Raw genomic sequence first — 26,020 nt, forward strand, 5'->3', positions numbered from 1 at the left:
CCTGAGGCGTTTGCGCTGATGGTGTTTCATATGTTAATGAAGCCAGCAATAGGACAATGCGTCTTGACCTTGCAAATGATAAATTCTACTTCTTGACTTATAGTTCTTTATGTAGGTTATAAAAGTTTTTAATATACGGCAACATTCAAAAGTTTGGGGTCTGTAAGATTTTTGAAAGAAATGTGTTTTGCTATTATAGGCTGCAATTATTTGATCAAAAATAGTAAAACCAGTAATATTGTAAAAAAAAAAAAAAATCTAATTTAATACATTTTAAAAAGCAATTTATTGTTTATAAAGTTCTAATATGCTGATTTGGTGCTCAATCATTTACATTATTATCAACAGTTATGCCGAGTCATATTTTTGTGGAATCTGGAATCCTCCTCCTCTTCCTCCCAAAAGTTCAAAACAACGGAATTTAATTGAAATATAATTATTTTGTGACTTGATAAGTAAAAGTATTAACTCCTTTCAGAAGAAGAAAATCGTACTCAATGAAGCCTTAAAATGTTGGTCATATATAGATAAAAATGTTTTAAGCCCGTGCTGAGATTTTTTTTTTTTTTTTATGTTTAACCGAATGCAGCGGAGATCAAAGCAGTAGTTTTTCATCTCTCTCACTTTGGAAAGAGTGTGATTCAAGTGTAATGAAACTAATGGAATCCATAACTTCAGAACGGTGCTGCATACTTCCATCGTATTGCTGGATCTAAATATTAAATATACATATATAAATATTCATTACACAACGGATAGTCTCCAACAGTCAGTCTTACTTCAAGGGAAAGATGGTAGCATTTGTTTGAAGCAATAAGAATATGTAGTGTTGATTGATAAAGAATTATTACGCATAATGCGTCCATGAACTTTTAGATATTCATATGAATGTATAAGGACAAAAAGTACATATTTTTAGCCCATGTAACATCTAATGTGTTTGACCATTTGCAGTAAACAGTATATACAATCCCATTTAAAGCACATTCTCCTGCAACTACTTAACTTTAATGAGTAGATACAATTATTCAGGGCTAAAGATATTCCCCCCGGAGGACATTTGTAGTCATTAAGGATGACACCGTAGCAAATAGCAGCATTCGGTTTCCAAATTTTAAAAGGTTTCTTCACAGAATAAGTCAACCAACTTCTGCTTCAGGATATGGGTAATTCAAAGGCGATGAAAATTAAACATCTTTGTCACAACAAACATTGTTCATAAATAAGCAGCATATGACAGTAATCAGCATGCATTGTTGCGGCTAATTGTTTCGTGTTTTCTTTTCTCCAGCGGCAGTTGCATACGCATTTGTTCCACCCGTATTCCTTCGTAGTTTCAGAGTGAGCCAGACGGCACACCCCGGGACGTTTAACGGCGCTAAAATGCAGTACCACCAGGCCTTTTATTCAGCTTTTAAGAGCCTGAAACGGCTGACAAGAAGATGCCGAAGATGCATTTGTGAGTTTATCAGAGGCACAGAGAGAGAGGACATTGCTGTGTAAAGCACACAAGTCGACAGAGAGACAGATGTTGATGGTGCGTACTGAAGAGGATTCACTCAATGGCACATGAGTAGATGGCACAAAAAGATCTAAGAAAATGGAGGTGGACACATAAGGAGAGTAATAGGGAACATGTAGGTAAAAAAGTGGCCAGAGATGGGAAGGATAACAGAGAACAGTCTTTAATGGCGTAGTAAAAGCCGGCTCGGAATAAATTACCTTCCATCCCGCAGGATTACTCATGTAATTATTTGAATGAGGGATTTCATTAGGATGTGCAGAGGTGTGGAAGAAGGAAGGCCGAAATGATACAAGAGTGAGGACCATTTTTTTCCTACATGGATTAAGTTTTAGACACGTGCAGATAATTGATATGAAATTCAGAGTCCTTTGATTAGGACAAAAAAACATTAATAATGGGAATCTACTCGTCTGAAACGCAGCTAGAGAAAAAGACAGAGATGAAACAAAAGAGAGATTGAAGAAGAATGAGGGCATAACCAATTGATGGGGGTGAGTTTTAATTTAAGAGACACAACGAGAGATTGATGGAGAAAATGGGATATATCTTGGTGGTAGTGACGCGTCTGAACTTCATTTGTGTAAATGATCTTTGAAGAAACTACAGAAAAAAGTGTGCACATCCAATCACAATTCAGAAAACTGAAAAAATAGCATTATATATATACATTAACACTCCAACTTAAAACACTGTGAATTGAAGTGAACCTCTAAATCATCATCAGGAAAAAAAAAAAAAATATTTTATCTATATACCAACAGGTAATGATGACATCATCAGATTACCTGCCCACAGGAAGTCACATGACTTTTGTGTACACTTGTGTTTAATTTTGTGTCGTTTGTGTAGACCATATTGATTAACAACTGATATTAGAGATCTTTTCATTTATCTGTACCAGTTGATAGCGGATTATTTAATTGTGGATGGCGTTTTCTCATATTTTGACATTTTTATTAAGTGTCAGATGTCAGCGAAGGTAAAGTTCATCTTGAAAAACCTATTTAATAACACTGTTCTATAGTAAATCTTAAAATTAACTTAGATTTTTCATACTGTACGTTACAATATTGTGGTGCCTAAAGTGTTTTATTTCATTTATGTAGACAAAAGAGTACAGAATTGTAATATTTGCCATTTATAAGTTTTAGCCACTGGTCAATTTTAATAATCGGTGTGTTCTTAATTTGTGTATCTCTGACTATGTGACATAATATGATGATTTTTAAGGTATGAAATAATGTTAATGTAAATAAACCCATTCTCTTTATATACATTTATAAATCATGTCACTTCCTGTTGAGGTACTCATTGTCTTCAATGTGAAATGAAGCGATAGAGACGGGTTGAGTTCGAAACGTTGAGGTTGATGATCTTTTCCAGAACAAAAAGCAGTTTCGACAGTGAAATTCCTCTCTGCTAGAATTTATTCAACACCATAACTCTTTAGATGGCATAAGATTAACCGACCAAAAAAAAAAAGAGAAATCTCTCAAATAAAGAAAATTTATATCTTTAGCACTGAAATTTCACAACACAAGTAATTAAACAATCCACAAAATCTGTTAGGAAATTCAGATCAGCATGCTGGGAAAGAAATGACTGGAGCACAGCAGTAAACCTGATGACAACGTCTTCAAAGGAAAGGCCCACATACGGGCACGAATGAAGGGAGAGAAAAAACAAGAGGAAAGCCACATGACAGTGTGAGCCACCTCTGACCGAGTGCAAACAAGTGTACAAACAGCAAGAAGCCCTAAAAAATAAATAAAGATGAGCATCCATCTCCCAGGCATCAGCTCATCCTTCCTTTCCTAGTCCAATATTTTTCTTTTTATCCCTTCGATCTCTTCGTCCTCTGATGCTTTCTTTTCCTTGGGCTATGAAAGAGGAGCAATTGATCGCGTATCAGTGCACAGGAGCCCACAGACGCACGCACACACACACGCAGAGTGACAATTCGTTCGATTTGTTCATTTTTATTCATCCAAATATGGAAGAGATGAAAACCCTCTGGACATCTAACAGAACCGTCAAATTAGGCCTAATGCCACACACAGTTAATGCTGAAGAGCTGCAAAAACACATGGGAATAAATTATCGCCAGGAGGAATGTTAATAAATTATAGCGGGGAACACGTGGATCAAAGTGCAACGTATTCTTGTTATGCAAAAGCGAACTTTGCGCGCATGACAAGTCTTTGATATTCGGAGGAGGGACATTAACGGCACGCTTTAGAAGAACTTTTAAATATTTGACCTTAAACACTTCAAACTACTGTAAAAGTCCACACTGCTTTAGTAAAGGACCGTTTGCTTGAAAACACACTCACAGTTTTACACGTTTACAGTAAATCGAACAATAAAGAAGATGTAAAAAAAGTGGAGAACACAGGAAAATATTTGGACACATTTTTTTTTTTTTCTCTCCCCCGCCCCCAATCACTATTTTTTAACATCACATTCCTGTTTAGGGCAAATTTATTTCTTCCAGTGTATGGCCCCAGGTTCAAAAGAGCAACATATAACAACAGAGCAGTTAGGAAAAAAGTAGGATGAGAGACTGAGACTCGGATAAAGAGAGAGAGAGAGAGAGAAAGAAGCGGTAAAGACCCTGAACAAACTTGTTTGCACCATAGCACTGTTTCCTCTTTAACTTTCAATAGTGGATCCAGAGCAAAAGAAAAAAATATTCTCCCCCCCCCCCCCGAGTCAGAGGTCCATTGAGGCTACAAGGTTACAATGTTCCTTAAATAAGTGCCAGCCAAATGAGGAGAAAGCTTGGCTTCCATGACCAAAAGTACATGCGATTGTCACGCCGATTCAAGTGCAACACAAGAGTCAAGTTCAGAAAAAGAGTTCAAACGTCTGTGTCAGTGAAGCAGAATGCCACTATTTTATGTCTGAGGGTGGCACACGGCACAAAAAATGGGTGGAAATATCCTTGGGAATATCCAAATTAGCGTCTCTCGCTCGCTCTATATACACCACGCAGCATCTGTATACGCTCAAGAAAGGGACCCTGAATGAAAGAAGGTGGCGATGGGCGGGGTCTCGGTTCAATCATGAGCTCCTGGGATTGGGCAAGTCGAAAACGATGGGTGCGTTCATAGGCTGGAAGTTCACCGTGCACGCAGAGGCGTTAACAAACGTGGTGGTTCCATCTGTCATCATACCGTAACCTAGCTCACACAAACATAAAGGACAGAGAATATTACCATTGCTTGAGTTGAAAAACGTCATGTTTAAAACGTCACAATATGTTTAAATACAGGTAAAAGGTGAAAACCGATTTTAATGAAATCAAAAACCAGGATGAAAGTGTTAATGATAAGTACCAATAACCATGCAGTGTGTGTGAGGGATGAATACTTTTAAGATTTTAACCACTCAGACATTGCAAACAGCAAAAAATGACACATAACAGTAAGTAAACAGCTGCCATTTTTATGTTATGGCACAGAAATTATGCAAAAATATGTCAGAGCCAAACACAGACATGCAAAGCACAACACACAAGCTTACACAAATGTATAATGCAATCGCATTGCCCTCTATGAGATTATTTCCTCTATTTATTATGAATATGAATGTGAACTAGTTCTTGCTATAATGCTGTCAGAAGGCAAAGCAGCATGGGACAGACTCTGCCTTGCTAACCCCAAAACAGGGCGGATTGACGTGGCAGTATGAACAAGATCACAGGGCTGTGTGATTTATAGACAGTTGGGAACATCATCATCTGATGCGATTACCTTCATGAATGTGTCCAAATACATGTAGTTTGGGCTGAACTCTCCTCTGGACGGTGTTCAATAGCTCCATACAGCCAACACGTTGCATCTTCCTGGGCACCCAGTCCAAGAAACCTACAAAAAAAAGGAGTTTAATTACTAATATGAAGATCACAAGTCAAAGAAAATCACAGATGACAGAAAAATATGATGTTGGTTTAATTTGCTTTTGGAGTTAAAGCAGGACAAATGCCAGACATATCTTGTTACCAAGTTAGGGAAGGGAATCATATCGAACTTAACAACTGTGGTTCTGATTCAACTTAGTGGTTTGGGTTGCTTAAGGATGTTTTATTAATTTTGAAGAAGAAATTTGACTTGTTTTTTGCCATAATCTTGCACGTCAGAGGTGCTAATTTAAGAACTCTAAGTCTTGACTCACTGAATGTTAATTAGATGAAGTGACTGGATGCTCTAGAAAGGTTACAGAACTGATTAATATTCATGAGCTAAGCCTTAGCCATAGTAGGATTAGTAACTACACATTCTGGATTTTGATTTTCCTTTCACAATTAATTGGTTGAGTCCAAAACCAATAACAAAAACAAACATGAAGTTTGGGTCCAGATTGCGAACTGGGTCTTGATTCCCAAACCTACACCAAGTATAGAGCGAGTACAATGATTTCTTTACGTTTTTGACTTCAATAAAGGCATTTGACATTCTTATGTCCATCTGTATTGTTTTTATATGCAAACAAAATTTCATTTTTGTGAAGAGACTTAAGCGGCATCTGAAATTTAATACATTCCTACTATGTGAAAAACAGCACGCCAACATAGTATGTCCGAATTATAAGTATTATAAGTCGAAAAAGTACCCGGATGACCAACAACTTCAGCCGAGACTCTGAAGTACGCATTTGATGGACACTTTACTATCCCATGAGGCCACGGGAGAGGATTTGTGAATCGTGGTGAAGCGATGAAACTGGTCGCGAGGTAAGTTTCAAACCATGTAGTATTTACTATACAGTTTACGATTTTGGATGCAGCGTTACTGTATATACGAATTGACTGGATCCAAGGTGATCATTAAGGACTATAAACTTGATTTTACACATGTAGTCTTGATGTCTCTACATACTTACTGTGAATCTTCAGAGACCTCATTTGAGGCTAATGATAAACACCTACATCTGCACGAATGTATAGTGAGACACGTCTTTACCATGAGAATTACACATTGTCACATTCTCAAAGCCCAAAAGCTTAGTGTTTTAAACCGCAGCTGTCTTTACGCACAAACTTCCATTCTCCGTACATATGACTGTGTGTGTGAGGGTTTTATTATGTGCGAAGGGATTTGCTGCACTGCGAACAGCGTCTCAGCGTTTGCATGCTTTAGCAGCCTGCTGTAGCAACTCCATCTGCCAAAGCCTCAAAGCAAAAGACTGTGTGTGCGCAAGGATGAAGACAACATAATGGGAAATAACCATCAACGCACGCTTTGTGTGTGTGTATTTGTGTGTGATTTAGGTCTTACCCAGAGGAGGGCAGTGTGTGAGAAGAATATCCGTGGAATCTGGGATCTGATTCCACTTCTCCAGCAGAGCTTGTCCTCGTGGTAGATTAAAACCCCAGCCGTAGTACCATGGCTGCCTGAAAACATAAAGAAAGAAGAGTTAAAGCCTGCTGATGTGACCATGACCATTACTTCCAATATCTTCACTTGTGCTTCACTGATCTTTTACCCAGACTGCCCAACCACTGATGAAGGTAAGATGACATTTCCATGTACGGTGAATGTATCTGTGAGATATCTTAGGTTTATGATGGAAAATCCCCAAATCTCAAAGAGCAATCACTTTGAAATGACGGTCACATCTTTTACAAAATGTAACAGAGAAAAATAGTTTAAACAGAAGTGAAAAAGAAAACAAAACAGGAGACAAATTTAGCTGTGGTGGGAGTTACAGGTATGAGGCCGGATAAGATTATGTCCTCATCTTTTCTTCCCCCCACCTCCCATCACTTCCTGTCATCTCTCTGCTGTTGACTGTCCAAAAAAGCAGGGGCGTGAGGACGATTTGAAAAGCTTGGCTCATGAATATTAATTAGGTGATGTAACGCTCGCCTAGTAGTCCAAAATGATCGAAAAGGCTGGTAAGTGGGCGCTTCACATAGAGGATTACCATTTGTGCATTTGATCAGTCCACTGCCAATGCACTTGATTGGCAGAGGCTTCTCCATGGTCTTTAAGTCATTTAAACAAAACAAAGAAAACGCTTAAAATTCGGGCTGTCAAAAACAATGTTTTAATTTAGATTAATTCGATGAGTTAATACATTTAATATAAATGTATTCATTATTAAACAGCTCATTTAAAATATTAAATTCATTAAAATAATTTAATATTGAATAGTGATTCATATTTTTATGCCTGTATGCATATTAAATATATACACAGGTCACGCATATCTATATATGCACATAGATTAGGGTTCAATTCTCACTATGAACTAACTATTAACTACGTCTTTTGCCTCAATAAACTCCTAATTACTAATAGTTAGTAAGGTAATTGTTAAGTTTAGGTATTGTGTAGGATTAAGGGATGTAGAATATGGTCATGCAGAATAAGGCATTAATATGTGCTTAATAAGTAATAAACAGCCAATCTCCTAATAGGCATTCTAATAAGCAACCAGTTAATAGTGACAATTGGACCCTAAACTAAAGTGTTACCATTTATATTTGTGTATGTGTGAGAGAGAGAGAGAGAAATGGGGAAAGATCAGAAAGACAGGAAGAGAGAGAACGAGGTAGAGAACAGGTAGAGAGAGACTGTGTGTAAGGACAGAGAGGGGGGTTGATGGTTTTGCCTATGCCCCATCACTTTGATTGCAGATGCACCAAGCTTGAGTGACGGTATAGAAATTAACATGTCACTAACAATCTGTCCCCAGATCCATCTTCCTCTGCTGTTGGCGGATTTGCACAGTATGTGAGTATGTTGAAAGACTCTGAGAGTGTGTGTGTATGTGTGAGAGAGAGAGTTTACACATGAAGCTTCCCTTGCCTCTACGTGGATTTTGTAATTTATAGAGAGCAGTCACTTGAAACATTTACTTTTATAGCTGGCTGACGCATCGGTGTCCTGCGCTGCAAACAAACACACACACACACACACATGCAAACACAGACACAGACCCTTTGAGGAGCTATCTAGATCAGCTCTGGGTTCCATCATCTTAAGAAGGTCAAGAGGAAAGAAGGGGCTCATGGGAAAGCAAATGCTATTTTCATTTGATTTCAACTGATTAATATTCAAATCACTTCTATCATCAGAGTCTAAACATTTATGATCAAACATCCGAAGGCACATGGACGCAGTCTGATTAATTCACATCTCTAATCTTAAAACATTTAAAATGGCCTTTGCATATTGATGGTGCTATTTAAATATTCATTTCTATCTTTACACGGACGTCTCAATTACACTGGATCGAGAAAGTACTCATTATTGGTGTCCCAAACAGCTTTTCTAACTAAGTAGAGGGAGATTAATAAACAGAAAGAACATGAGAGAGAGGGAGAGAGAGAGAGAGAGAGAGTTGCATGTGAACACAGAAAGGGAAAGAGAAAGGGAAACGCTTTGAAAACTGCTTTAAAATACAAGCATGATTCAATCATGAAATTCAAAAACTCTGGCTCAGTTTAATGAAGATTATTTCAAGCCAGAAGATCAGACGTACACGTGTAATTCCTTTAAACGTGACACGGCAGAGCCAGTGATGTACTAAACCATCAGGGTATTTATCAGTTATTATCGGATGTTTTTTTTCATTTGTCAACGTGAGTAAGAAGCAGAGACAGCTGTTTGCTTTCATGCCTTTACTCCCATGATGCCACACCAGCACAAAAAAGTGGAAAAAAATAAATGTTTTGCAAACTAGGTTTTAGGATTTTATAAAGCAAATTTAAGGGGTGTTTGTCCACATAAAACATCACCACAATGCTAAGGTGTTGCTATTTGGTTGCTATAAAGTGTTCTGAGTGCTGCTAGTGTATGTCGATAGGTTGCTGCCAAGTCAAAAGGGGCTTTTGCACCGGGTAGATACAGGAACTCGGTTATAGGAACCAGCCACCAGGACAGTCCACTCCACCGAGAGCTAAATGTCCCCCTAGGGCCATTTTCCTGGTTGCATTCGCACCGGCAGTAGTAACTCTGAAGTGACGTAAGCCGACCGCGAGCGACGTCATTTAAGCACGACATTTAACAACGTCAGCAACTGGAGGAATGAGGACGGCGTGATTGGTTGAGAAGTGCCCGGGTGTCGATCCATCTATCGCTGTTTGTGGAGTAAATATATGTAAACGGTGTTAAAAAAAAGGCGGGTGGCGGTGTTTCGTACGGCATGTGTATTGGTCAATCAACATACATGTATGTCACTGGTAGTTCCTGTTCCTGTTCCCCCCAAAAGGCATTCCTATAACTAAAATCGATCCCAGTTCCTGCAGTGTGAACACTCCAAAAAATGGGTATTTTCGGCCACAGGCACAGGAACTGTGAACACGTTCCTCTGCTGAGAAAGCCCGTCGTAGATTAATCACTCACCAATCAGAACTAATCAAATAGTTGGACTAGAACTGCCATGTTGTTAATGTCAGTTTAAAGTAAGTCTATTTAAAGGAGTCATAATGTAGAAATTTCACTTTTCCACGAGAATCAATGTATGTTATGATTGCATAATGATTATACACTGGCCGGGAAGCCGATATTTAAAAGTGAAGCGTTTGTTTACCTCGGGGTTTGTAAAATAGGCCACGTGCACGCGCACGAAAAAACGAGATTTTGATTTCTTCCCCTTCTTGACGTCAAGACGGGGGAGGATATACCAAATATGGACACCGCAAACCTATGCCGCGGGAAGCCCGCCCCTCTCCCCCTCTCCCCCTCAGATTCAGTTTAGTTGACTCGAGAAAGATGGAGAAATCGAGTGCACACCTGAGATGCTCTGTGGGTGACTGCCACAAACAACATGCAAATGTGTTTTATCTACCAAAAACGGACGAAACTATCAGGGAACAGTGGATGAAATTCATTTTTAATGACGCTGTCCCAACAACTCTTTCAAGTGGCGTATCGTTAGGTGTGTGTGCTAAACATTTTACACCGGAATCTTTTACAAATTTGGGGCAGTATCAGGCGAACTTGGCCTCGAAGCTCCGTTTGGGAAAAGGTGCCATCCCAACCATCAGGGACTTGCCAGAAATTGAAAAGGTAAGACTGTGTTTTTATTGCTCTACTGTGGTTAACAAATAGCAGCTAACTGCTAATGCGGCTATTGTATGTAACGTTACCTTCGAGGTAAACACGGGGAATGGACTCTACGAATGCTAGCCACATCTTTCCACTTTGTTTTACACTAGCAGCTACAGTAGTGACGGTACAGGAGTCCATGCTCAGTGGCTAAAACTGTTTAAATGCAAGTATGAAAACAATATACCACTAAACATTATTAGCCAAACTCATGCAGTTTGGTTGTGATTACAATTTCACTAACAATAAGTACCGTCACATTTATTGAGCTATTGCAGTTTGTAATGATGCTGAAGTTACCTGCGGTGTCAACCCCCCTCCTTCCTGCAACCAATCAACGCGCCCCTCATTTGCATTATTATAATGACCGTCCACGACAGCCAAAACATCGCATCAGATCTCGCGAGACAATAATGCCTTTAGAAATAAGGGTCTGAGGGGCTCTGTGTTGATTTTTTTTCCACTTTTCTTTTTTAGAAGTGCCTAAAATACTATAATAGAGCATTTGGGTATCCAAGGTAACACAACATTATGACTCCTTTAAAGTAAGAGAAAGGTCTGGGTGAAATCAGTGAGTGTGTCTGCATGCAAAACCTCTCTTGGTCAAATGATATCAGTGCAGTTTTGCCATAAATCTTTAAATGCAAGGCTGAGGGGAAAAAGGCTGTTAGGCCTTTTTTGCTGCTAGTCAGGTGACGCACTTTGAGTGGAAAGATAAAATGGGTACGAAAATTGGGGAGAAATAGATGGAGAATGCGAAGCAGAAATATGAAGTGTCATTCACAGGTCAGTAAAGTTCGTCCTAACAGTCCTTTTATATCAAGTGCATATACACAAGCGCTCTATTCCAAAACCTTTCTGACTGGAGCCTACAAGGGTACATTTACACATCAACAACGTACTAAAAACAGAAATGTTCTTCCTTTGCGTTTTTCACAAAAAGACGACAACGTTGTCAAAATGATCCCCGTTCACGCGGATCCGCAAAAACGACAAAAAATGCTGCATTCTGATGCCAGGCCAGTAGATGGCGATGCCACTTTGTAAAGAAACACCTATAGACTGAACAACACTTTATTATGCATGCGCAAGACATCACAGTTTTCACACATTTGAATGTTTGTAGTTTAAATGGAGATGATAACGGTATCGTTTTCAGAAACGTGCATTCTGAAACCAATTATCAAAAATTTGCATTTTCAGGCCCCCAATACGCTGTTTTCGTGTAAATGAACAGTCAAAACACACAAAATGTTTTCCGGTTTTATTTGAAAACGGAGTAGTGTAAAGGTGACATCCTGACTATCATGGTGGAACCTCATAAGTGAACGCTTTGAAACACTCTCCTGTGTTCTCACACTTTCTGAATAATGAATTTCCACTTTTCCAGTCTTTTTGAAAATATTTTTAGAGCTTTCTTTTAGCTAAAGAAATACAACTAAAGTAAAAAATATATACCACAGAACTTTTCCATGATTTTATCAATTTCCATGGCTTTTCCAGGCACGGAAAACACACTTTTTGAAAGCTTTTCTAGGATGGTGGGAACTCTGTTTCTCCATAAGCAGCAACTCAGCAAGCTGTACAAAGAGCACTTTGCATGGGAATTTAAAGCTTCATTCACTTAGCTTGCAGCAATGCATTCTGGGATTGTCCTATGCACAAAGAATACACATGATTCTGCCTTAGCATTCGGCTAAAATAAGGTATATCTTAGGAAGCGGCTTGCCTACTTTGTGACACAAACTTCAAGATGAAAGCGCTCCAACAGTATGTACCTCCATAGGCAGCTCACTAGATTTTGGAACATAGCAATGCATAACTAGACATGTGTGCACATTTACGCAGACACATACAAGCTATCTTCAAATGAGGAGAGCTTCTGTTCAACATCCTCACCTGTGGCTGCTGTAATTACAGATGCTGGTGGTTGCCTCATGCTAATTACAGAAGAGATGTACACATTCTCTGTGTGTGTTTAAGATACTGTATGTGCATGGCACAGAAGCAGGTATGAAAGTGAATAATTAGTAATGCGATGTTTCTGACAATGACCCAATTGTGTGTACGAAGGAGAAGAGGTTAGGAATCTACAGGGATAAGCTGTTACATCTCTGAAGAGTTAAGAGGCAATATCAGACAGCCTCTTGACAGTGCGCACACACACACACACACACACACATACATAACCTCATTAAGAGAGCGCGTTTCAATTAATAGCTTGCAGGTCACAACAGTCCACTGAGATATACTAGCACATAAGAAGTGCTGTTAACATCACACATGTGCTCACTTACACACTTGCACTATGAATGAACAATAATAAAACTTTTCATGACATGCTATTCCCGAACTGGCTTATCGAACAAGAAATTAAATAAATAAAAATTTGAAATAAAAACAAACAAACAAACAAACATTAATCTATAATATCTCTATAATGATTTTATCAGTGAAATAAAAAAAACGAAGAAATATAAAAACAATGAAAAACAAAGAAAAACTAAGTAGGTCGGGACTTGATTTTACCGATTGGTTGTTAAATAAATAAAATAAAATAAATAAATAAAATAATACGGATTAATGGGGTTTTATTTTATTTTATCATAGAGAATAAAAAACTAAGAAACAAATCCACACATATAAGAAAAACAATGTAGGTCGGCTATTGAAAATAAAATAAAATAAAATAAAATAATAATAATAATAATAATACAATTTGTCAATAAGATAAGTCACATGCAACATAAAATAAGCTGTGAATTTTCCATTTCATGTCGACTTTAAAAATTCAACAAGAGGGTTTTACTGAAAAGCTAAAGCATAGTATGCCGTGGAAGCGTACACATATCATACAAAAAAAAAAAAGTGTGCTGTGTTGTGTAGTTGTATTTCAGGCAGTGTTGTATATTTAGTACAGTGTGATGTGTTGTGTAGTTGTATTTCAGCCAGTGTTGTAGTATACTGTGATTTGTTGTGTAGTTGTATTTCAGGCAGTGTTGTATATTTAGTATAGTGTGCTGTGTTGTGTAGTTGTATTTCAGCCAGTGTTGTAGTATAGTGTGCTGTGTTGTGTAGTTGTATTTCAGGCAGTGTTGTATATTTAGTATAGTGTGCTGTGTTGTGTAGTTGTATTTCAGGCAGTGTTGTATATTTAGTATAGTGTGCTGTGTTGTGTAGTTGTATTTCAGGCAGTGTTGTATATTTAGTATAGTGTGCTGTGTTGTGTAGTTGTATTTCAGCCAGTGTTGTAGTATAGTGTGATGTGTTGTGTAGTTGTATTTCAGCCAGTGTTGTAGTATAGTGTGCTGTGTTGTGTAGTTGTATTTCAGGCAGTGTTGTATATTTAGTATAGTGTGCTGTGTTGTGTAGTTGTATTTCAGGCAGTGTTGTATATTTAGTATAGTGTGCTGTGTTGTGTAGTTGTATTTCAGCCAGTGTTGTAGTATAGTGTGATGTGTTGTGTAGTTGTATTTCAGCCAGTGTTGTAGTATAGTGTGCTGTGTTGTGTAGTTGTATTTCAGGCAGTGTTGTATATTTAGTATAGTGTGCTGTGTTGTGTAGTTGTATTTCAGGCAGTGTTGTATATTTAGTATAGTGTGCTGTGTTGTGTAGTTGTATTTCAGCCAGTGTTGTAGTATAGTGTGATGTGTTGTGTAGTTGTATTTCAGCCGGTGTTGTATATTTAGTATAGTGTGCTGTGTTGTGTAGTTGTATTTCAGCCAGTGTTGTAGTATAGTGTGATGTGTTGTGTAGTTGTATTTCAGCCAGTGTTGTATATTTAGAACAGTGTGATGTGTTGTGTAGTTGTATTTCAGCCAGTGTTGTAGTATAGTGTGATGTGTTGTGTAGTTGTATTTCAGCCAGTGTTGTATATTTAGAACAGTGCATTTTTCAAGCCGTGTTGTATATTTAGCACAATGTGCTGTGTTGTTTTGTCCTGAACTACAGGGCCGGCTGGACTTTGATGTTTAATCTGAGAGAAGCAAGCGGTCCATTCACGCGGGGCTCCAGTCCGAGCGGCACAGCAGGAGACACACACACTCCACAGAGCGACAGAAAGGGAGAAAAACCCTGGAAGGCAGAGTATATCAGTCTCTGACAATAAAGGGATTAGCCCAGGCTTGAGCTGATATGAGTGTGTATCTGTTTATGTTTCTGTCAGACATAGCTGCACACATGCTCTGCACAACTTCACTGTTTGCCTGATTCCCCCACTCGGTCTCTGGGTTAACATGTGATAAATATGAGACATTTGGTCCCCAGCATGACTAATGCAACACTCAGCATGCAAAAGTGAAACCAAGACTGCTGGCCATGACATTTACACACATTCACAAACACAAATACACACAAAGTGAAGCATGTTTCGATTCAGTACCTGATAATGTGGAATTTATAAAAAAAAAAATATATATATATATATATAAAAGAAAATTTACATTAAAATAAATGAAAATTACTTTAAAATAAAATATATAGGTGGTGGAGAAATTGGAAATTCAAACTGACATCAATCGAATGAACACCACAGCTCAATGTGAGCATGTGTGTTAACCACTTGGCCACGGTTTCCACCAACAATTAAGCACTAATGATAGTCTTAAGTATAAATTGAGGGGTGGATAATGAATTTGGACCCTGGGAGAACGTTTCTGGTCCATTGCATCCGATCCGGACAGTCCGAGAACCAGCAGTAACAAACCCATCTGTGCAATGAGACATCTGCCCACACAGCTCGACACCTCTCTCAAACTTACACACACACACACACACACACACACTCACACTGGCCTGGGCACACGGCAGACTTCAGAACAGCTGTGTGGACTCACACTCATCAACAGGAACATTCACAGCACTGATTAACATAACGAGCCAAGAGCAGGGACACACACAGAAGTGTTTGATAGCCGATGCAGTGCTTTAAAGGAATGGATTGAGCATGAAAATGAAAATTCTTCCATCATTTACTCACCCTCATGTTGTTCCAAACCCGTATGACTTTCTTACGGTATGTGGAATACAAAAGGAGACTCTCATTAGCACATTAAGATTTGTCGCATGACATGTACATCATGCCAAATTTGAATAAGCTCGAAATCCTAGTAAAAAAAAGTAAGTCGTACAGTTTTGACTGATGATATGGATGTGAGTAAATGATGGGCAGACTTTTCCTTTAAAAATCTGCCCATATTTCTTAAAAGCAGTTCTTAAACGTCCGTGGTTGCATGAATAAGGACCTCTGCGTCTGCAAAGCTACATTCGGCATTCCTTTTGAAAAATCAGGCTTAATAAATGCTTACTGAAAGAAAAAAAATCCTCAATGGACAACATCTGCAGAGAAGCTCTCATCTTGCAATGCTGTGTATGTGTGTCCGCATAGAAGACGAAGATGCTCAATTGCAAGTAACACCCAATTATACTTCTCATTTATATTAGAAAAGACAAGTAAACTTAAACTTTCCAAAAGAATCCCCATGGCCCTTCACAAAGAAGAGTAGAACAGGAATGAGAGAGACACACACACACAAAAAAAAAAGAGACGTAGAGTAGAAGAGATGACAACATTAATCGAGAGAAAGAAAAGCAGTCTTCATAGAGTTCTTGCAATAATACACACAAAAACAAAAGCTCACACTGTCTTGGTTTTGTCTGCTTAAGCACCCTGCGTTTTTTGGCATTGTCGTTTTTATTACAAATACTCCGGACATCGTGGACAGAGAAAACAGTACCTGCATCAGAACCTGCACAAAACACTACTGGAATTTTTGTGCTAATCTAATCTTAGCTGATCTTAAAATACTCTGCTGCAACTGACCAATCAGAATCAAGAATTCCAGAGAGCCTGCCACAGTCAAATATTTGTGCATAAGCACTGCTAAACTGTACAACTGACCATATTCCTCCTACAAAGCTATGCCAGTTTCATGTTTCTGGTATCACTCTGTGCGTCTGTGGTCAATATCTGAATCAACACATCATGTACATTTCGTTTATTTGGCAAGTAGCTGTGTAATAAGTGGGATAATGTGTATTTCAGCCAATCGTTACAGCAAAATAAAGCCAAAATAAATAAATAAGTAAATAATTTGAAGACTTTAAAGGGATAGTTCACCCAAAAATGAAAATTCTGTCAGTAATTACTCACCCTCATGTTGTTCCAACCGCGTAAGACCTTCGTTCATCTTCGGAACACAAATTAAGATATTTTTGATGAAATTTGAGCCTTGTCTCACTCCTCCATAGGCTGCTAGGTGGCCCAAACTTGCTGGCCCAGAAAAGTTATTAAAGAGATCGTTAATATAGTCCAAGTGGCTACAGTGCCTCAATCTTAAGTATATCAAGCGACGAGAATACTTTTTGTGCGCAAAAACAAACAAAAATAACGACTTTATTCTACTATTCATTTCCTTCTCTCTGGGCCTCGTAGTGTTTTTGCGCTGCGCGTCTGTGTTGCACGTCATCACGCATCACACACATGACCAGCATCGGCCAATAGTGAGCCTACGTGGTGATGTGTAACACAGACGCGCTGCGCAAAAACACTACGCGAACCAACTAGAGGTCGAGAGAGAAGGAAATGAATAGTAGAATAAAGTCGTTATTTTTGTTTGTTTTAGCGCACACAAAGTATTCTCGTCGCTTGATATACTTAAGATTGAGCCACTGTAGCCACTTGGACTATATTAACGATCTCTTTAATAACTTTTCTGGGCCAGCAAGTTTGGGCCACCTAGCAGCCTATGGAGGAGTGAGACAAGGCTCAAATTTCATCAAAAATATCTTAATTTGTGTTCCGAAGATGAACGAAGGTCTTACGCGGTTGGAACAACATGAGGGCGAGTAATTACTGACAGAATTTTTATTTTTGGGTGAACTAACCCTTTAAGACCCTCTAGTGGTACGCGGTACTACTGATTTAGGGTGATACGTGGTTACGTGGGTATTAGGGTCATACCCCTGCTGATCACCATTTTGTAACAATTTTATAACTCTACAGTACAATTACTATACTGTATGAGTGCTATTACATTGCCATCAACATTTTTGCTCCAATTATAAGAGGGTATTAATTAATAAGTGGGTTTTGTTCGTTCTAAATGCTGTGGAATTATCATCAAAATTAGAGGTAATATTTAACATTAGACATCAGCTTGAAAATAACCTAGAATATTTCTTTAATAATGATTTTTAATCACAACCTTTTCATAAAGCATTGTAAACATCTTTACTGAATCTTTTGATAAAACTAAAGACATACTGAACAGTATCCTTGAGCAAATCCGAATGTTTGCGCAATAGGCCTTTAAACTACAAAGCACACAGCGTCTGGAGATACTTCACTGAACGATTACTTCTGTTTCTTGCGTCGGGTCCCTTGGCTTTGTCTCTCGTCCTTCTTCCGGGAGGATTTTAGGAGCGCTGAGAGATATGTGTGACTCAAACACACACGTGCATGCAGCGCTAATGAGCTCCCTCTGGAAGCCCTCAAACACTCTGTCATACGTTAGAATTGCGTTGGCAATACGTTAGGTTGTGCGTTAGCAGTTTGTATATGGTGTCGGAACGGTGGAGAGGACGAAGGGAGAGGAGAGAGCGGGATAGAAATGGAGAGAGTTTAAAAAAGGATGATATGGGAAATATCAAGGCTGTTTGTGTGTGTTTGTTTGAGTGAGAGAGATGAGCCGTCGCCAGGCCCCTCTAGTCTGAACTGTGAGGAGCAGGTGCAGGACAGCAGCATCAGTGTGTGTGTGTGTGTCTATGCAAATGTGTGTCAGTGACCACGTGTGTGTGTGAGATGAGGCTGTTATATGGATTGGCATGGAGCGATGCAAAGCTATAGCCTACTGGACAATGAACACACACACATACTGTAAACACACATGCAAGGTGAGCCTGTCAGGTCATAGAAACTTGCTCCTGCTGTGTTAATGCGCTTTGTGTTGGCTTACCAGCAAAGCCTTCAGCGTTTACACACAGATACAGTTTCAGCTTGACTTTCTGCTTCAACTTGCCCATCTGAAACTTTATGTGAGATTTTAGCTCCATGAGGATCCATTTAAATATCGTTTCAATGAAAATGCAATGCATTTTTTAAAAGCAGAGGCTATTTACACTGACTCCGCCCACTGACGTCTGGTTGGGCCAGACAAACTTACCGAAGACGCTGGATTGTCGACAGTAACAATAGTGTAGGTGTAAGTCGCATGGCAGAAACTTTTTTTGCCAAACTCGCTATACTACCTTTTCCCATCACATATCAGATCAGAAAGGCATTTATTTTCAATAAAAATGAAGAAAATATTCGACAAGTGGAAGTAAAGTGTCTAACACGTGTTATTAATGAAATGTTTATCGTTCACAGGGTTAAGGGTAGGTATAGGGAGGGCTTTATTGTCCCAATAAGGCGGAATCCATTTAATAAGTTTAATAAATAGAATCATTCACACCATGTTATTATTGCATACCGTTTAATGTACAACAACACTGAAGTCCAAATAGTATCTGCCACCATTTATAACTAGAAATAGCATAACTTATTGCAAAGAAAATACTGCTATTTTTACATAGTGTAAATACCATCTATCGCTACAATCTAGTATAAAAAGCCACTGCCTTTTTTTAAATGTTATTTACAAAAAAACAAACGGTCACCTAATATAAAGTGTCTTTAACTATGAACATTTAAATTCATCATTTGATACAATGCACTTATTGTGTACATACATGTTTTTACATTGTACTTATAATAAAATAAAAAAACTGTATATAATTACATCCATGATTACACTGTTAACCCTTCCCTTACCCCTTAACCCACCCTTTAACCTGCCCATACCACCAAACCTGTCCCTAATCGTACCCGTATCCCTCCTCAATAGCAGCAAAAGTGATTTGCAATACAATATGAACACAATAAGTACATTAAACTTATTTTTTGATGTAACTACATAGTTAAAAACACCTTATATAAAGTATTACCAAAAATATAATACAATTCCAACTTTTTATTTTATTTTAAATGAGGATCATAAAATTTGTTAATACAGCTGTGATGCATTTTTTAAAGTTTTGTAGGTACCCCTCATACCCCACATGATCATATTTGTGTGAATGTGCATCTGTGTAAGGGAATAAAATGTATCCATCTCTAATTGGTGGCAGAAATACTCGCAAAGTTTTGCCACATGGTACCACATTTCCTTCCTCCACAGCTGTGCGAAGGAAATAAATAGCCAATACAGAATAGAGAGCAAAAAGGTGTAATGAACAGGAAAGGGATTTAAAAATGTAGAAACTGAGGTAGAATAGCAGAGGAAACGCAGAAGTGGTTGTCTGGGATTGTGGCGGTGTTTCTAAAAATCAGCATCTAATTCCGCCTATGAAACTGCTGGACATTTTTTTTCCTCCCTCTTCCCTCTCTTTCCCACAGAGTGATAGTTGCCTTAGCAACCGTGGCAAATCTTCCTTTTCTCAAACAGATGTCCCATTTAGTTGGAAATTAGAATGTGTAAAAACCCAGGAGACTCAAATTATTTCCAAGTTCTCCGGGAGGAGGGAGACGGAGAAGAAAAGAGGAGCGCAGAAAAGAAAAGAGTGGCGAGGGATGGAGAGAAAAAGAGGAAAAAGGGAGGGAGAGGGTTACATATCCTCCTCCTCAGGAAGTGTGAAAGTGTGTTGATTAGCCATCGCTGTGGGGCAGCTAATTCTGACGCCCGACCAACACTGAAGAGGCAGCAGACGGAAAAAAGACACAAGAAAGGGAGGACAAGATGAATACAGGATGGGTATGAACCATTGCATGGTCCGTCTTTCGCTTAATACGGTGTATAATTTATTCTCCGAATCATTTTTTTTTTCAATTTACTTCTGATACGACTGATAAAGCGGGTGAAGTCATGGAGAAGGACGGAGATAAAGTGTAGCATCTCGCCTGTTTTGCAGGTAAACAGATTCAGCGTTTATGAGAATGTAAAGAAATTCCCCAGAGCCATGCGTGCTCACATATGTGCGAAGACACAAGCCCGGTGTGAGCGAGGAGTTTTCGCCTTGGAGACCAATTTACAGGTAACATCCAGCCAAGACATGAAGCCCCACATTCTGCTTTTAATAAAAAAAAAGCTTTCTTTTCTATCGCTTTCCCAGACAGAATGATTGACACATAGATAACGCGTTGGAAAATCTGGCCCTTGATTCGTGTCAACGTTCCCCATGCAATGCTTTCAAGTCTATGGAGCATTAAGCTACAGCTTACCTATTTTGCTTTTTTTTTTTTTTTTTTTTTTACAGGGTAAATCGCTGACATTTCAAAGCACTGTCAATGATTATGCACATAATTTGGTGGTATCAGGGTCATAAATTGCCCTAGATATTTAAAATGTGAAAAAAAAGTAATTATTTTTAACTGAGACCTATATACATATCAATATATTATAATTGTATATATTGTTATAGCCATAATATTTTATTCTAGGGCCATCTAGTTACAGGTTTTGACCCTTTCAATTTATTATTATTTGACAAAAAAACATAAATAGACAACAAACAGATTTATACTGTAAGAAAACCCCCTCATAAGGTCCATTGTGTTCATTTAATTTATTTAACAAAAATGGACAACAAACTGGGTGTTATTATGAGTCATCCAGGGAAAATTTCACTATAAATAAATAGATAAATAAATAAATGTCTGACACTGACCGATATACCTTTATGTTGGTGACCATTTAATTAATAAATTCCATTTGAATTACTTGCACAACAAATGGACAACAAACTGGGCATTACGTGTAAGAATAAAATATTACATAATGAATGTAATAAGTAAAAAAAAAAAAAAACCTGGATAAACAATTTCTTAATCCTACCAGTACCATTAAATTTCCAGTTCTGCTCTTCTTCTGTCCGAAGCTGAAATATATTTGATCTTTTTCCTACTCTTTCACTATTACTACTGTCACACTTCCCGCTTTCTTGCTATCTGGCAGCCTCACAAAAGCCCATAACGCCCAAGTTTGGAAGTTGAAGCACAAGACATGAGCCATGTGAAAAGGCCTTTAAGAAGAAAAAAAAAAAACAATAATCCAAAGCAGATGGAAACAGACAAGGTCGAACAACTTCTCTGAGTTAAGAGCGGCTAACTCAAGTGTGTGAGCGTGCGTGAGGGGTCTACATGACAGGACTGGGCCGTTCAGACACCCCCTCTCCCTCAGGCATCTCAGATGTTAATTGAGGAGGTCCTCCAGTGGCCAGCCCTACATAGCCGAAGCGGTGAGCTCTTTTCCCCGTAGGGAGACACGACTGATACTGTACTAATCTCTCCTCTCTTCTCAAATCATTCTCCACATCAGCCGCCACTTTAATTAATTCACACAGACGTGCTGACAAGGTCAAGCAGTTAAACGCACTGTTTTATATATATATATCCACCACCACATCGTCCTCTCGATCATTAGGCTCAGTTCCTCCTCTCCTCCTTTTTAATCTTTCGCTTCGTCCAAATGAAGGGCTGTTCATTAGTGGCTTGTGCCGTGTCCCCTTCATCAGTGAAGAGGAGTCATCAAACAGGGGAGGCAGGTACACCAGAAGAGAAAACACGCATCCTCTCTGTCTTTCACTTTACTTTCTTTCTCTTCTTTCTTTTTTTTTTGTTTTGATGAGCTTCTTTAATTGGGCCACTACAGAGGAGAAGCAAATCCTCAATAATTAAAAAATCTAATTACGGAGTCTTTTGCATCTCTGGCAATAATTATTCCTTGTGGAGTCACTGGATAGTGAACATTTCTTCTATTTTCATTTCAGTTTTATAGGGGGAAAAGTCTGCTCGCTCCTTTATGCTTTATCCCCTCCTCTTTTCAGTCTCTCCCCCCCCCCCTTGCATCTTTCAGGACAAACTTTTTGATGGCTGTCACTGATCTTAATAAAAACGCTTAAACACCCACAAACAGTACATACACACACATAATGTATGAGGTGAGCAGTAGGACTAAAAAATAAACAAATGAAATCACAGAATGAGTAACTTTATATCATGTTAACAGTAAATGGTATTCCGTAATCTTTGATAGAAATTCATAAATAATTTTTTTTAATTAAAATAAAACTATAAACTTTTATGTATACATACTATTACATACTACATAATCCAATATATTACACTATTTTTGTTTAATCCAGTGAAATAAATACTTAAATACCTATTAATGACCAGTTCTCCCGCTTTGACTTACTCCACGTTACTCCATAAAATATAGCATGGCACCGGGCACACGCCGTCATGCAAACCTACATATACTGTATATGTGCTGGCAGCCAGGTGTTCAAGAACATTGCCGTTGATCATCTGTCTTTGCTTATGAACGCCCTGCTGTGCTGTGCTGCCTCTTAAAGCAGGAGAACAAGACTGAATGAAAGTGATTGACAAAAATTTGTTACAATTAATCTCCTTTGTGGTGCTCTTGTAGGAGATGCAAGTTTTAGACCAGCTTGAGTCGTTGGCTGATCCTGTTCCACACCTTTACATCATTTTCACTACTACACTAACACTGTCAAGGCGTGGTTGAAAAATTAAAATAAAATCCTCTAGACCTCGAGACATGAGTTTCAAGAGACTTTTTTTTTCCCGGTAGAAAAATAAACAAGTCTTACTTTCATACTTTAAGAGATGCAATTTGCAATTTTTCTCTCCTAAGTAGCCCTGCAGCGTTACAAATTAATTTTACAGAACAAATACAGATCCAGTATGAATTTAATTCCTATGCGTCAAAAAAAATAACTGCACGAATACATAAATGTTGTTCAAAATAGTTTTAGATAAAGTATAGCATGACATACTGCAGGACACTGCTGCCACTGCTTATAAACTATTAAAATAAAAGAGCAAAAAGGCCCAAAAATGTCACTTTTCACTTTGTACAGTTTGTGCATTCAAAGGTAAACCAAAGACATACAAAGGCAAAGCCAAACCTTTTAATCTCCTGAGTTTAAATGCACTTTTCCCGATTACCTTCTACCTGCTCTTACTGCCGGTGCATAAACATTCAGCTATCAGCTTTCCACCCCCCCGCAGGGCACACAGGATGTGTTTGTGTTCACCAAGCATCACTGTATGCATAACTGTCCATATGAGCGCATATACATAGGAAAGTTTAAGTGTGTGCGAGTGTGTTTAGCTGAGAGCGAAATGTGCAGCGGGTCCTACACAATTGTTTGTGCTTCACGCTCTTCTGAAAGGGACAGCCATCCTTAATACTTCATCCACCCACACCAGCTCACACACACGCACACAAATAGGCACAAACGCACCACGCGTCTCTGCATTTGCAGATCTGCGGATGACAAATGACTTGTAAACTTGCATTAGCGTCAGCAGAACAGAAAAACACGCCACATGTTTCCCCCATGCAGGTCTTTTCATTCCAGAATCACCGTATGACAAATAGTCAGGATTTAGGAAAGAATGCAGCGTGCCAAGATCTCATTTAGCCCGGTAGAGGAGGGTGAGCATGTGTGTGAAAGCACGCAGATTACGAGTAGGGATGTGCAACAGCGACTAGTCAATTATAGAGGTCGACTAGTCTCTCATGTTTTCTTATTTTAGTGTATTTTAGGAATTTTAGTGATTTTAAGTATTAAATTAGCGTTTCAGCTGCACATAACAGCCCTCTCGGAGGGTTTAAACCACGAGTTATTGTCATTCTAAACCTCGATTTTAACCCTGGGTAAAGGAACGCTTCACACTTGTAATTTAGAAGCAGAGTTAGCACCACCTGAGGTTAGCAGCACTTTTGCGGTGTTAACCCAGCATTGCGGTGCCAAACGTGTGCAGTGTGAAACGATCCTGTGTTAGAATGTTACAACTAAACCAATCGCGTGTCTCATATTCACATGCTTTGGACAGAAACACAACGCATTGTATAAATAGTGAGGGGAAAACTGTTAAAATGGTGACAGAAAACACGACAATAGCAGTCAAGAAGAAAACCGTTTCGTTCTTCCATTCAGGAAAAACTAGAAAGCAGTCGGCAATATATAATATGAGAATGTGCAAAGCTAGAACCTTTATGCAAACAGGTTGCATGCCTAGTTTGTCCAATCAATGACACTGACACAACAAATATGCAAATAACAAAGTTAACCCAGGATTTAGTGTGAAACGAAACGACATCTTCAACAGCCAGGAGTAATTTTTAACCCCAGATTATGAGCATTCTTGTGAAATGTGAAGCAAGATAACCCAGGAATCCATTTACCCAGGGTTTGGAAAGATCCAGGGTTAACTATTTCAAGTGAGAAAAGCCCTTAGGAGAGATAAGGAACACGATTAAAAGAACTTTTTTTTTTTTTTTTACTACATAGTAGTTATTTATACAAATGTAAGGCAGGATAGTCTATTGTACGTTTTTTAAAATCCACTTTACATTAAAAACAAAGAGCAGGTACAAATGAGCATGATGCTTCTGCTGAAGATCTCTACGTTTGTTTCATTCAGTTGTGCTGCAGTTGTTTTGGTAACAGCCGCAGCACTTTCTCAAAAAAAGGTACACTTTTGCACCATATCTAAGGGCGTTTTCACACCTGAAAGTCCGCATCAAGGTCCGAACCAAAGTTCATGTTTTGATACATTGTATACATTCGGTTAGTTTTGGTTTGGTTTCACATTGCAATTATGCGAGCGTACTAAATAACTTTACATGACGTCGTCATCATCTATATGGGCTGAATCTTGACACTGATTGGTTTGTAAACGGACGTGCGTCTGACGTCAGCGTGTTGTCAATTCGGCGGGTAACTTTGACAAGAATGAATGAACAGACGCATATCGTTGCCACTATAGTTGTATTATTATGGCATTACTCCCTGCAGCAGCAACTATACCCAAGGCTAGTTCAAATTCGCCAAATGAACATCCTCGTTGTGCGAACATTTTATCGTCGCCGGCAGGACGCAGGACAAATAGGTGTGTGTGTATGTGGCCTGGTAAACCCTACATTATGGGACATTTTTTGGTCCCCATGAGGAAAACGGCTTATAAATCATACTAAGTGATGTTTTTTTGAAAATGTAAAAATGCAGAAAGTTTTCTGTGATGGGTAGGTTTAGGGATAGGGTTAGTGTAAGGGAATAGAATATACAGTTTGTACAATATAAAAATCATTATGTCTATGGAAAGTCCCCATAAAACATGAAAACACAACGTGTGTGTGTGTGTGAGACATGCTGTGGGCAGGACTGACAGATCTGCACATAAATATTCTTCTTCAGTTGTTTAGGCTACGCGGGAACCACCGGAACTTCCTATAAATGGTCTGAAAGTCCGAACCATACAGAAAATGCTTTCACACTAGAAATGAACCAAACCTTTGTTCAGTTTGATCCGGACCGAGACTACCTCTTTTCGTCTGTTTGGTCCGCACCGTGGTCCGGGGGAGGT

The 26,020-nt window shown here is 38.7% G+C and overlaps 1 protein-coding gene across 1 annotated transcript in view; it reads right to left on the minus strand.

Annotated features, from left to right (window-relative positions):
* Nucleotides 1-3,961: 3,961 nt before the first annotated feature.
* The window catches only part of mpped1 (metallophosphoesterase domain containing 1), a 36,815-nt gene continuing 14,756 nt past the window's right edge, over nucleotides 3,962-26,020 (minus strand). Inside the window, exons 5-7 of the mRNA XM_084406622.1 lie at nucleotides 6,805-6,920; nucleotides 5,281-5,394; nucleotides 3,962-4,707 (exon numbers count right to left, since the gene is read on the minus strand). Coding sequence (XP_084262748.1) covers nucleotides 4,589-4,707; nucleotides 5,281-5,394; nucleotides 6,805-6,920 — 349 coding nt within the window. The 3' untranslated portion in view covers nucleotides 3,962-4,588. The remainder of the gene's footprint in view (nucleotides 4,708-5,280; nucleotides 5,395-6,804; nucleotides 6,921-26,020) is intronic.

Source organism: Rutilus rutilus (assembly GCF_951802725.1).
Source record: "Rutilus rutilus genome assembly, chromosome: 4".
NCBI lineage: Eukaryota > Metazoa > Chordata > Actinopteri > Cypriniformes > Leuciscidae > Rutilus > Rutilus rutilus.